This window comes from Lactuca virosa, chromosome 5 (genome assembly GCF_052849685.1).
Source record: "Lactuca virosa cultivar CGN04683 chromosome 5, Lactuca_virosa_CGN04683_v6, whole genome shotgun sequence".
NCBI classification, from domain to species: domain Eukaryota; kingdom Viridiplantae; phylum Streptophyta; class Magnoliopsida; order Asterales; family Asteraceae; genus Lactuca; species Lactuca virosa.
The window spans coordinates 426812105-426826086 of record NC_136430.1 but is presented as its reverse complement, the minus strand read 5'-3'; the positions used below and the strand labels follow the sequence as shown (position 1 = coordinate 426826086).

Genomic DNA, 13982 nt, shown 5'->3' with positions numbered 1-13982 from the left:
ATGAATACAAACAAAAAAAAATTCCATTCTATATTTGTAGAATCATGCACGGTTAACGTCCGAACCAGCTAAGGAATATTTTGGTTGGGTGCAGGACCGATTAAGGACCTAGTTAAGAGTAGACCCAACAATAAAGAGACATGCTATTCTTGAATCTTGACCCTTGGGCATTGTCTCAAATTTTAAAGTCGCCAATTAAATTTGTCTGTTCTATTTTGAGTATTTGGAATTTGAAGCATGCAGTTTTAGGAAATAAATTGTGATAATATATACTTAAATACAAATAAATTGTGATAATATATACTTAAATACAATAAGGAGTACATTTATTTGATATGTTTTGTCACAAAAGGTTTATTTGTTTAGGCATAAGTGTACTCTCTCATAGCTTTTTTTGTTTCTTTTCTTTTAGTGTGGTCTCTCTCTCTCTCTCTCTCTCTTTCTCTCTCTCTCTCTCTCTCTATATATATATATATATATATATATATATATTCTACCATTATTCATTTTTTATATACATATACGACTTAAGACGACATCTTGTTAAAACATGACATCAAATACAAGATTTAGAGTCATGATGCGTTATGACAAGCTTTTTAAAACCTTGTTTATACCATAAAAGAATACAATGCTTTTTTAATTTTATTTTTATATAGTTATATTCATAAATGAATAAACATTATTTGAGTATTATGAATACAATTATAATCATAAATAAATAAAACAAGGTTTGGAAATAAAATAATCCATCACAGTTGTAATCATAAAAGATTAAAACACTTTAGTTATATCAATAAAACAGTGAACATTGTAATGAATACAACACGTCAATTGTATTTATAGATGATTAAAAACACTTCAAAGAAAAAAAAAATAGGGATCCCGATACACTTATAACCTATGGATCCGAAAAATAAGACCCATTTATCCAAATTGAATTCCAAACATCTCATTCCACTGTTAAAAGTTTCGACGCTTAGGAAAGTTGCATATACCGTGATAGTCTAGGGCTGTAAACAAACTGAACGTTCAGCGAACTGTTCGTGAACCGTTCGGAGGGAAGTTCGTTTACGTTCGTTTATCTAATAAACGAACGAACATGAACACAAATTATCGTTCATTTAGTTAAACGAACGAACATGAACAATGGTCTCGTTCGTTCAATTATGTTCGTGAACGTTCGTTTATGTTCTTTCATATAAGTTCATTTTATGTTCACATATGCTTAATTGTGTTTGATTACATTAGTGTATTATATGTTCATTTATGTTCATATATCTTCAATTTTGTTTGTTTGTTTGTTTTTTTTTTTTTGTTTTTTTTATATAATCTTTTTTCATTTATGTCCGTTTGTTTATGTTCGTTTAGCATGTTCACAAACATAAACGAACGAACATGAACAATGTAATTTGTTAAACGAACGAACATGAACAAGAAAACTCATTCGTTTATCCGTTCGTGTTCGTTTATTTGTTCGGCTAACTTAAACGAACGAACATGAACAAGCCCCGTTCGTGTTCGTTTGGTTCGTTTACAACCCTTGATACCATCATTAGAGACAAGCGGATTAGGCATAAATGCCAACTTTATCGCAAGTGACAACTATAGTCGATGCATATCAACTTTGGCCTACCACTTGTTGGGTATGGTACAATCCCACTGCCTTTTATCCCCATAACGACAAAAAAGTATCATCATGAGGTTGTTACAAACTTACTCAACCCTTGCTACATTTTAACATGAGCATTGGAGTGTATATTTGGTCCCTACATGGGAAATACGACTAAACCTTTATATCTGATATGTTTATATTGAATATTTTATTATTACATTCTTGTTTATATTCAATATTAAATATTATTAGAGAAGTCTTATTATTAAGTTAGGATATTCTATGTTAGATAGGGCTTTGAATGCAACATCAATATAATGAGAAGACATTGGGTTGATTTACAAATATTATCATTGTATTAGAGACCATTGATATTATTCCCACTAATATCATTCCAAAAATCTTTATACCTCATTTATTGCCCTCAACAAACTCTGTATGATTACCATGGAATATGAATCTAGAGCATTTGGGTGGGTCGATCCAACCTATGAAGATGGAAGGGGGATCTCGACTTGAGTTTTGAACTATACCATACCATGGTTGGTGGTCATCCATAAAGTTAGTACCATCGTTGGTTGGGCATAAGTGTAAAATGCCATTTTTTTCTTTTGCATTTTTCAATCGTAGATAGCTAATACTTATGAGTATCGGAAGAAGAAATACAATATAAAAATAAAGAAGAGTTCTATTTATAAATACATTGATTCAAACTTTCAAAAGCCATAATCACAAAATATTGGACAACCATGTCCTCACATACAGACCATGTGTTGATTGTTAACAGACCATTTTTGCAAGAAAGAACCCATCTTTAGGTTTTCTGGTGGAAAAAAATAAAACCTGGACTCAAATTGTTCGATTTGACAAACGAAAAGGACCATTATGTAATTTAGGTGTTGTCTGTTTTTCTGAAGCCAAAATGTCCGCAGTCTGCGGACCACATCTGCAAGCCTCTGCAATAGAAGAGGTGAATCAAACGTCTGCAGTCTGCAATAAGAAGTCTGTTTGTTTTTTAACGTCTGCAGACTGATGAAATAAACTGAATTTCAAATAAATTAATTTTACAAACTTAAAATGGTTTTTACACACCAAAATTCTAATAATAATAGTCTTACAACATTGAAATAAAATTCTAACAATTCAATTTAAAATAATTCATTCCATATTTTGCATCAACTGCTCAACAATTTCATCCCATAACTTAGTCATATATTCACGGTCTATTGTCGTACCATGTGTTGGAATCTCGTCTTCATCATCATCAACGGACACATTGTTATTTCAAACCGAGACAGTGGGTTCATCGTATCGTGCGGAATACTCGTCACTCGGTCTTTCTTTCCTTATAAAGTTATGAAGCGCGAAATATGCCATGACAATGTTTCTTTGTGTAACAAACGAGAATGGTGTCATCCTCTTTAATATAGGGAATCATGCTTTCAAAACACCAAAAGCACGCTCAATAACGTTTCAAAGTTTTGCATGTCCATGGTTAAATTTTTTCTTTATTGGTTAATGCACGTCTTTGACGAAAATCCCCAAGTCAATACCTCACATTACGATACGGTGCCATAATCCTCGAGTGTGTGCATACGCAACATCACAAAGATAATATTTATCTGTAAAAACGTAAAACACTAATCAATTTTCTAACTAAGATATAAATATTTAAAAAGCCAAAAACTTACTTGGCGGTGGAAACGGGAATGATGCATGTGGATCGGTTAATGCTTCTGATAATATTCTAGAATCATGCGCTACCCCTTCACAACCGGTCACAACAAACGTAAAAATCATGTTGAAGTCACAAATTTCTAATACGTTTTTGGTAACAATCGCCATTTCCCCTACCTTTATATAAATCTTGTTTCTTTGTAGGGACAACAACATGTATCAAAGTGTCATCAAGTGCACCAACCGCTCTTTTGAAAATCCGTCGTAGCCTCCTATAATGTCCTGGAATGTTTGGATTCGGATTAAAAGAAGTTGGAACTATAATGTCTTTTGCGAAAATCATCATTTTGTCCAACACTTCATAAAAAAAATTATGAATGTTTGCTTTGAGTGTTGAAATCTCCGCTTGATAATCACGTAACGTTGACTATGACCGATCATCATCAAAAGCGTAACCATCTTTTCCTCAACTGATACATGTTTTCTATCCCTTAACGAGTAATTTACTCTAAAATGAGTACATAGTCAGACAAAAGATTCAAGAGACATGCGTAGTACTTTAACACATTGTAAAGGATTACGTTGCATTAACTCTAACATGTATTCGTGTCCCGTCATTTCCGAATCATTGTCACGTACTCGTTTCACACCCCTCTTCCAAAAATAACGTATGTACAAGTACATAAGAATTACGAGAAGTATCTTTTGATCGTGGTCCATTATGCACCTATTAATCAACAAAAGTAGAACTTTAAAATGTAACGTCCTACAAAACATGGATAAAATTTTCATTTTTAATTTAATTGAAAACCATCAAGTGTTCAGAACAAACCCAAACAAAGTATGTCAAATTAGAGAAATCATCAGGGTACAAATCTAAATCCTAGAGAAAATGTGGAACATGGGTGGATGCGTTACGATCATGTCGGGCCCTTCCCATTTGTACCAGAAGTACCTGGAATCGCAAACATAACTGTAAGCACAAAGTTTAGTGAGCTTCCCCAAAATACCACATACATCATATACATAATATAATAGCACGTGCCTATGTCAGGTCCGTATCAACCCCGGGTCCGTATCAACCCCAAATAACAACAATTAGTTGTGTTGGGTCCGTATCAACCCCCAGGTCCGTACCAACCCCCGGGTCCGTATCAACCTTGAGTCCATAATGACTCCTAGCCCAAATTATCTACATACATAAATCATGCAATCACATCAGTCAAAGTCATATAATAGCATACATTCTACTTATATAATACAGTGGGCCGACCTTGGTGCCTTCGATCCACTAAGGTGGTAAGATGACTCACCTCCCATATAAACAAAAAGTAGCTGACGGGACTCTGTTCCGAAAATCAGCTCAACCAAACACATATTCAATGACAATTGACCAAACTCAACTATAATTCAAAATACCTAAAATACCCCTAAGTAAAACTTAGTCAAATCAAACTCAAAAGTCATATTTAACGGTCAAGGTTGACCCTCCACGTCGTGGCCTTTAAACGACAAAACATACGTGTTTCCCCCAGTTGCCACGTCGTGGCAGTCTAGGCCACGCCGTGGGGACTGGATCCAAAACATCCGAATGAGTTAAGTCGAATCCTCAAATTCCAAAGGTTCCAAAGTCCATATCTGATCATTTCTAATGTCCAAATGGGTAAAGTTTCCATCTTTATCCCTTAAAATCCACCAAGAGGTCTGGATCTCAAGTCTTAGATCCAAAAAGGCTAAAAATGGCAAGGACTTAATCAAGAAACACTTAATCCATTAAGTCTCAAGCTCATTTTCTCTAGAAGAGCTTATAACACCAAAACCATCCTAAAGATTGATGCTTTTTAGACTCGCATGTCCAATGCAAGTCTTGGACTCAACTTAGGTCAAAATGGGATTTTATGACCAAAATCTTATGCATGACACAAACCAACCACCAAACTTCAGATCCAAACCATGAATTACTCCAAATGATCCAGAGACTCATAAAGTTGCAACCTTTATGAAATCTCTCCATCCCATCTAACAAGATCAAGAAGAAAATGGGACAAAATACAAGATCTAGCACTTTATAATTAAAAAACTTGGAACTTGGGGACTTGCAAGAGTCCAGAAGATGCACAATAAGATGGTGAGAAAAGTTGCTTGTTGAATCCAAGTCTAAAAGTCACCTATTTCTTCTTTTAATCCCAAAAATCAACACAAAAAGCTTAGAGAGCAACAATGGAGGTTAGGGTTTTCTTGGAGGCTGAGAGAGTGTGATGGAGGCGGAGGGTGAGCAACGTTAGCCATCACATTCCCTTAAATAGGGCGTAAACCCCAGATATTAGGGTTTCTCATTAAACAACTGCTACACCGTGACGGTTAGTTAAAATCCACGACACATCGACCATCACCACGTCATGGGATGCCTTCACCACGACGTGGTACCGCCCAAAATCCAAAATATATTAATTTAAATACCTCTAAGAATCCGGATGTTACATAAAACATAGCATTAACCAAATTCTCGTAGCAAAGAACAACATTTAATCATATTTCAAGTAGCAAAAAAATATATATATTAACCATATTTCAAATTTCAAGTAGCAAAAAACAACACTTAACCGTATTTCATATAGCAAAAAAACATTACATTAACCATATTTCAAATTTCAAGTAGCAAAAAAACAACACTTAACCATATTCTAAGTAGCAAACAAACATTACATTAACCATATTTCAAATTTCAAATAACAAAAAAACATTACATTAACCAAATAGTTCCAACAAAAGCAAAAAAAAAAAAACCTAACAAATAGTTCCAACACAAGCAAAAAAACCTTCAACAATGGTTTGAAAGCAAGAAAAATCATCGGACAATCTTTATGTACTTTAAAACTTCTAAACTTGTACCCATCATCTTGATCCATCATCGTAATATCTCGGGATGTCACAACTGACATTTTGCTAGGAAATTCTACTCTCAGGTAATCATTCACCTACTGTAATAACTTGTACTCTGAGAGAATATCATACTCTATGCTCATTCAAATACATCTCACGTGTTCAACTAAGGGCTGAAAACCCTAAAAATCCCAGTTTAAGTTCACTATGGACTAGGATTCTTTTATTGGGCCTAATGGACCAATAAACCTTCAACTTGAACTACTTTGGGCCTAGAAACCCTAATTGGGTTCTAATTGGACCCACACTCATAAAACTTAACATTTTGGGCCATAATGAGCTTAAAATGGATTAGTTTACCCTAATCGGCCTTATTGGACCATAACAACTCCAATTAACCCTAATGTACCTAAAACCCATCCCTTTATCTTATGTTGGGCCGTAAGTACTTCCAAGGGCCCAATGGGACGAAAATTTATAATTAGACTTCATAAAAATCGAGCAAGGCCAATGTTGGGCTCAAAACCATTTCATTTTCATTTCTCTTAGCCCATTCTCGGCCCAACATCAATTAACAAAAAAAAAAACTAATGGGAGAAAATGGGGTGACACCTCATAAATAATTGTTGGATATCCATGCAAGAGTGCATGTATCCATGCACCTCTCACATCACACCCCTTAAAGAGTCAACTTATCTCCCTCTCATCTCTCACTCTAATTCTCGACCACACTCTCATTTCTCCAACCTCTCTCTTTTCAAACTCAACAATACTTCTCTAGATCATCTAACATTCCTCCATCCACTTTCCTCAAGAAAACCGTGAGTATAAGGAAGATCTTCAAGAGAATCACTTCAAGCTTCATTTTGTGGTAAGATCTTGAAAATCCAAGTGTCATACTTCATCTTTAAACTCATTCACTCCTCTTACACCCATGTGTTCATGAATCATACTCTTAGAGCACCTTAGAGCTCGAAAATCATCTCAATAACACATCTAGGGCCGATATCTCTTCACTTCTTCATCAACAACCGAAACATCAAAGCAAAGGTGAGTTCATACCCCCTATTTTCGATTTTTACTTGGTTTTGGGGGAGAATACAAGTTGCTTTATGTAGATCTATGTGTATATGCATGAATATGTGTGTTTTCCATGATTTATTTGTTGATTATGTGCTATATACTTCATGAATCTAAAAATATGTTAAGAATATTAAGTTTATCACTTGGATCTACATGAAAACCTTGAGAAAAGTATGTTTTATCACATATAATACATTTAAACTAGTAGATCTAGGATTTATACACTTAAAATAGCAAAAATGAGTGTTGTGTTCAAAGATCTATAAACTAAACTCAAAATTCAGCCCTTGACAGAAAAGTTTTGGTCCAATCTCGAACTGTTTTGACCACCTTAATGATAATATTTTTCAAAACTGTTTTACATGCAAAACGTTCAAGTTTATACCTTTAAAATGACTACTCTCACGTTTTCATACGATTTTTCTACAGTTTTTGGCGAATTTTACAAAACTGCCTATCAGATTTGAAACAATTTCGGACCAGCCTGTGAAGGTGAGTAATTTCACACTTGTTAGAGGCCATTAAAAACTATGAGAAAAATTATGAACAAAGTAGACAAAATTTCCAAACTTTCAGAATTTACGGATCTAAATTTCAACTTACGATGATTTTTCTACAAATTTTCCAACAACTAGGTCAGAAAAGCCAAAAACCAGAAAAAGTGTGTGTTTTCACAAAAATCAAGCCAAAAATGATATTTTTGACAAAAATGGGTTTAAAATGTTATTTTTACCACAAACTAGTCATAAACACAAGTTTTGAACAAAATGGGGACTAAAGTGTTATTTTTATAAAAATTGGGCCTTAATTGTAATTTTTTGGCTTATTGGGCCAAGAACGTCATTTTTACAAAAAGTGGGCCTTTTATGCTATTTTAGTGAATACTTGAACCAAAACCAACAATAAACAAACAAACAGATTAATTTTGATCATTTCTAGGTTATTGGGCCTTAGTGGCCCATTTATATGTTTGATAGGTTTTGTATACTATTTGCGTGCTATTTGGGCCTATAAATACCTTACATGTGAAATGGGCCTTAGTTGTCCTTTTACATATATTTTGGGCCCATGTTATATAATCTCATTCATATTAGGTTTTGAAATGACTCACATGTTTAGCGATGCCCTAGTGGCTCACTTACATGGTTCGTTGGGCCTGAAATGAGTTTTATACGTTTATCTTCGCGTAAATTCGATTAAGGATCTAGTGAGTTTTTGTCGGTTGACACCTATTAAGTGTTCGATCGTAGCCTGTAGTTATAATCAGAGTCTTTTGGAAGGAGAACGGGGTTTTGTGTATAGATCTATACGGGGATGACACCCCACACCTGAGCTGTTCGCTACAGTTAGACTACATCGGTCTAGGGTGACTATAACCTTATTCTATTTTTCAGTCGGCGTTCACAAACGCCAAGACAGGTGAAATTGTCATTATTTAGTATGGTTATGACGGCTCACTTAGAAGAATTAACGTTATGAAGTTTGCGGAAGACTATTTTCTTTATGTTGAATTACTAGGAAACTTACTCACACTGGTACCCCATCTCGGTGTTGGTACGACAACATTATCTATTTTCTTTTATGATTGGATTACTCGGTAACTTACTCACACTGGTACCCCACCTCGGTGTTGGTATGGCAGCATTAACTATTCTTCTTTTACGGGCAACATCGGGTTGTCCGGGGACATTCTATATACATTCTCTTCAATCACTTTTGACATTCTATTAAACAATAACACACATGCATTAATACAAGATCAGACATAAACATACCAAACTATTTTAAGAAAATACAAGATTTTCTTGTGATTACAAAGTTATACAAATCATTTTCTCAAATATACTTATGAACTCACAAATATTATATATGTTGACGTTTTCTAAATAACTTGTATTCTCAGGGACTCGTTAAGCAGTAGAATCAACAAGAATAAGGGATTTTGTTTTGTGTACTGTCAAACATCATACATTGAATGTTTTGGTCATGTTATTTAAAAGATTGTACTTGATGTAAACAATGGCAGTTGTATTATATTATGCATGGTAATGGTAATGATGATGTTATGTTTCATTTATATTCACTGTAATGATATTTCAAGTTGAAGTCACGCATAAGCCCCCAGACGTTTCCGCCGTCTGGTTCGGGGGTGTGACAGGATCATTGGACAAATTCATCCACATCTCTCTCATATTCGTGGTCCGAATAATCCGAAACCCAGATTGGATGAAAAGTTGGAACTTAAATCTGGACCGATTATGCTAATACGGGTCCAGTTCGATTCGGGTAATACGGATTTCAGTTCGGTTATTTACCCGAAAGGACCGAAATAACATATATACTATGCTTTTAAACTGAAATGATCCGAATAACCTTAATAAACTAAATTGGCCCGAATAACCTAAATAAGGAAATACTATTTTTAGTTCAAGAAAAAAATATATTAAATATTGATAATTCATGTTCCAAAAATCCATAATTTTTCGGGTCAGTCCTTTTTGCCTGATTAAACTGTTATTCGGGTAACCCTGACCGAATAACCCGAGAACCGACCCGTATAACTTATTCGATCCTAATTCATGTCGATTTGGGTTTCGGTTCGGATTTTCGGTCCAAATACTCATCCATACTTTTACGTAACACGTGCTGGGCACGAGAATGTAATGTCGATAAATGAAAGATATGTCGATAGCTCGATTTCTTCATGTGAATCATATCCACGTGCTCTGTTCTCACTCCTTTTGGTACTTCTGTTTTGGCTCTATATGCAAATCTTATCCACCGATTCCTCTGTTTTTCTCTATTTTGATTCAACAAACAAACAACAAATCTACACACATTAATGGAAAACAAGAATCAATCTACTTCCTCCCCGTCGTCGCCGCCGCCGCCTCCGTCTCCGCCCCGGTCATCCACCTCCTCTTCATTCACTGCTGAACTTTTCGGTAACAATGACTCACAGCCGTCCTCCGCCGGAGTTTTCTCTTCAATTTTTCCTCCTCCGTCCACGGTATTATCGTTTTTCGTGAGTCGGTTCGATTCTTATAAATCAATTTTTTATTTAGTATTTATTCGGGTGATTGCTAATTTTAATTCGGGTCTGTAATTAAGGGTAAATTCTATCTTACAATCATGAAACGAATTATAATTTTTATTCGTTTCGATTTGATGTTATGAAATTAAGCTTCCGTAGGGAAAACGTTTGTTCTTTCCTGGACTTTTCTTATTGATCTATTCGTCTGTTCTTCTTGATCTTGTTATTTTTTAGGGCTAATTTAAAGTAAGTTGCAGTGATTAAAGTTTGAGTTAAAACCCTTGTAGGGCTATCTTTCTTATTAGTTTCTCGAACACCAAGACTGAGTATTACCTACTAGTTTTTAAGATACATTAACCTAGGTTTATTGATCTTAATACTGCTAATTAGCTACTCTGTTGAAACTCAAAATTGTAATTGATCAAGTTCAACAATGTTCAATCTGTTTAGGTATTAGCAAGAAACCCTAATTGTCCACAGTTCACCGGAGCTACACAAAAGGAGACCTCGGAGAGCCAGTTGTGGACAGCCACCCATGGAACTTCAGGTTCGCATCTCTTTCTTTATTAAGTTTCAGAATCCAAAAACTGCATGTTATATGGTAGTTTTACTAATTACTATTGATCCCTTTTAATGTAATTTGCTACAGAATTCAATGCAAAGTAATCAAAGCAAAGCAAGTTTCCCATATTACTATAATCAATGAACAATATGGTAATTGAAATGCATATTAACGCCATTGTTAATGTAAATTGAGCAGCTGTAGCTAAGAATACTGCAATTGCAAATGGCGTAATGAACATGGAGAGAAGGTCAATCTTTCAAGAACGAGTGGAACCTTCTCCATTAAGTTCATCTTTATACTATGGTGGGCAAGAAGATATGTATGTCTGTTCTTCAAGTGATCCAACATCACAATCATATTCCAAAGTAAGCATAATCTTCCATTTAGCTATTATCAAGAAATATAAAACGCTCCAGTTTGATGAATTTCTTTCTTCTGTGTTTTTAGTTCAAGAAATTCGATGGAAAAGATGATCCTAATCATTTGCATAGTGCTTCTAGAGGAAATTGGTGGCAAGGTTAGTTGAGAATTGTGAGGTTTCACTGTTTGACATTGAAGACCGTGATATAACATTGTAATTATTGTTTTTGATGCAGGGTCCCTTTATTATTAAGACCATGCCACCTTTAGGCAACAACATGGATTTTCCGCCTATTAACCAAGGTATATTTTTCTTTTTTACTTATTTAATTCAGAAGGAGACTTAATAGGGAAATGTAGAGAAAGGGGACTTTCCCTATTTAGTCATAACCTTTTACAAATTTGACTCATTTTCTTATAGTAGATCTGTAATCACATTTACATTTCTGTTTGTACAGTATAAATTGCACTTTTTGTGATGTGATTGTGCAGGAAATTCATGAAGCCTTTATAGAAGTTTGAAGTTTTTGTTGATATATATGAAAGATGTCGCGTCATGTACTTCGTCATCTCACCTCTATTACCTTAACTTTTTCTTTGTTTCTTCTCCTTTCAATGCATATCGACATTTTTGTTACTTTAGATATATGATATTTTCGAGGTTTCAGTATAAATAAAAAGCTTTCTTGCTATACATCTTATCAAAAATAGTACAATTCCTGTGCCAAAAATAAATTATGCTACTTTGGTTAAAAAAAATCATTAAGATATCATGTTGTCATGTCTATGCAAAAATGGTACAAACAAATCCGTGTCACACTGTTTTTCCACAAGATGTAAATCAGATACAAATACCTGTTGTTAAGTGGCTGACATAATAATAACTCGATCCACAATGGATTTGGATTTTGATAATGTGGATGTTGAGACTTGAACCCAGATACTATCTTTGCCATGTTTTGTAGACTAATATTTACAATATTCTTGATTCTTTTTCCCGTTTGAGATGCATAGAAATAGTCTTTCATATGCGGCAGCCATTTTTGTTGCAGTAAAAAGCTTGATGCCTCTTTCTCTACCCACCTTCCCTTTCTCTTCCAACACACCTCTCCCATCTTCCCAAACCTCATAAAGACATTTCTTGAGCGAATCAACAGTTGGTGAAAACGTGTACCCGTATTCCTTCCCGATAATCACGGACCCAGTAATGCTCGCAAGCTTTGTAGCCATCAATGGCTTCCCGGAAAGAACCGCTTCCAACAAAGTATGATCCAAACCTTGAGCTCGAAGGGTTGGGTTCACAAATATATCAATTGCATTGTAAAATCTAGCCATTTGAACCGGTTGTAGTGGGCCCAAAGCAAGTAAATTATCCCCGAGTTCTTTATATCGAACACCCCACGGACCATCTCCGGCGACTAAAACCACCACAGTCTCCCGGAAAGTCGAGTTTTCAGCAAAGATTTGCTTTAGAGCTTCAAACATCAACGGGTGTCCTTTGTCCTTAACCAACCTACCTGCCATTCCTAGAATCAGTGTTTTCGTCTCCGGAATACCGAAATGCGACCGGAATTCGATTCCGGTGTTGTAATCCGGTTTGAAAACATCTTCGTCTACACCATTGAGTATGATATGAACTCGATCTTCCGGTATCATGTAGATTCTTTTCAACACGTCCCCAACATGATCGCTTGTGGCAACATGGTGCGCGTAATTTTGAAAGAATTTTATCTCGTTGACTACTTTTCCTGCTCTTTCGGTCAAGTGATTCGTCTGGTTTTCATTGGGTGCGCGTAGGAGTTCTTGAATGATGTCGGAATGTAACGTTTCATACGCGATTCCATGCCAAGAAACTGCTAAATTTGAAACGTTTTTCGACCGCGTATGCATTAAGCTTACACTCTCGGTGTGGACCACGTCAAATGGTTTTCCGGACGAGTTTTGATCTTGGAATTGTTTCCAAATGAGAGCTTGGTTGAGGTACCCTGCATCCGTAGGTTTCGAGAGATGGAAATGTAAATTTTCGAAAGGGTAATTTGGGAATGAAAAGTTGGGAGAGGAGGCGGTGAAGATGTGAAGCTCGTGGCCACGTTTGGCCAGAGCAAGGTGGAGCGTCAGTGCGTGACGCTCCAGCCCGCCAGCGTGGCGCCTGTCGGGCCATTTCTTGACAAAAAGTGCAATTTTGAGGAGTTTTTGAGGTGGGTTTGGAGGGAACGAAAGATGGTTCCATGCCGATGGAAAGGTTAGGAGATCGATTTGGCGGTTCTGGTTCTGTCTTAGTCCCGGTCCCAATCCCAGTCCGAGTTCCAGACTCTGTTCATGAGAGTAGAAGGAAGCACGGTAGAGTAACGAGATAGTTGAGAGAACCGAGAGGAGGACTAGAATGGAGCAGAAACCTCGAAAATCGGACACCATGAATGAATCTTTAATCAAGATCAAGTTTCAGTATTGATCATTTTTGTACAATTGAGGAAAAGATTTTTTTACGAGGATCTAGAGTTCTTCAAGATCCAAATGGGGTGGGTGGGGGTGGGTATAAAATGACAAGGGGAGACTTTGTGCACATGGGGGTGAAGCAGATCTAAAGCTATGGATTGGATACAAGTTTAGTTGACTCCATGGATTAAAGTTAAGATTCGGTCTTTTTAGTGTCAGAAATAATAGGATATTACTAGACATTTGAGGGGAGGTTAAGCAAAGTCCAACCACCAAGTCTAACCACTACCGATATATTTGACTTATATAAGCTGTCTATTTTAAACTGA

The 13982-nt window shown here is 35.8% G+C and overlaps 2 protein-coding genes across 3 annotated transcripts; one reads left to right on the top strand and one right to left on the bottom strand.

Annotated features, from left to right (window-relative positions):
• Window positions 1-9977: 9977 nt before the first annotated feature.
• On the top strand, window positions 9978-11911 carry LOC145112894 (uncharacterized). 2 transcript variants are annotated; one of them, XM_079049009.1, is made up of 6 exons: window positions 9978-10283; window positions 10743-10839; window positions 11053-11222; window positions 11305-11374; window positions 11454-11520; window positions 11710-11911. In XM_079049009.1, the coding sequence occupies exons 1-5, from the start codon at window positions 10101-10103 to the stop codon at window positions 11468-11470; spliced, it is 537 nt and encodes a 178-aa protein (XP_078905135.1). In that variant the 5' UTR covers window positions 9978-10100; the 3' UTR covers window positions 11471-11520; window positions 11710-11911. The 2 variants fall into 2 exon arrangements, with proteins under 2 accessions (XP_078905135.1, XP_078905136.1); XM_079049010.1 differs by having other exon boundaries at window positions 9979-10268.
• A 50-nt stretch (window positions 11912-11961) lies between these two features.
• Window positions 11962-13729, bottom strand: LOC145112892 (UDP-Glycosyltransferase superfamily protein). Its single transcript, XM_079049006.1, has one exon. The coding sequence runs from the start codon at window positions 13630-13632 to the stop codon at window positions 12184-12186; it is 1449 nt and encodes a 482-aa protein (XP_078905132.1). The 5' UTR covers window positions 13633-13729; the 3' UTR covers window positions 11962-12183.
• Between the last annotated feature and the right edge of the window lie 253 nt (window positions 13730-13982).

What these genes read in the sequence shown, in the direction of transcription:
- LOC145112892 (XM_079049006.1), bottom strand. Translation starts at nt 13,632, where the DNA reads ATGGTGTCCGATTTTCGAGGTTTCTGCTCCATTCTAGTCCTCCTCTCG.
- LOC145112894 (XM_079049009.1), top strand. Translation starts at nt 10,101, where the DNA reads ATGGAAAACAAGAATCAATCTACTTCCTCCCCGTCGTCGCCGCCGCCG. An exon ending in AGCCACCCATGGAACTTCAG is followed by an intron (nt 10,840 to 11,052) that starts GTTCGCATCTCT and finishes TAAATTGAGCAG; the next exon opens with CTGTAGCTAAGAATACTGCA. An exon ending in CATCACAATCATATTCCAAA is followed by an intron (nt 11,223 to 11,304) that starts GTAAGCATAATC and finishes CTGTGTTTTTAG; the next exon opens with TTCAAGAAATTCGATGGAAA.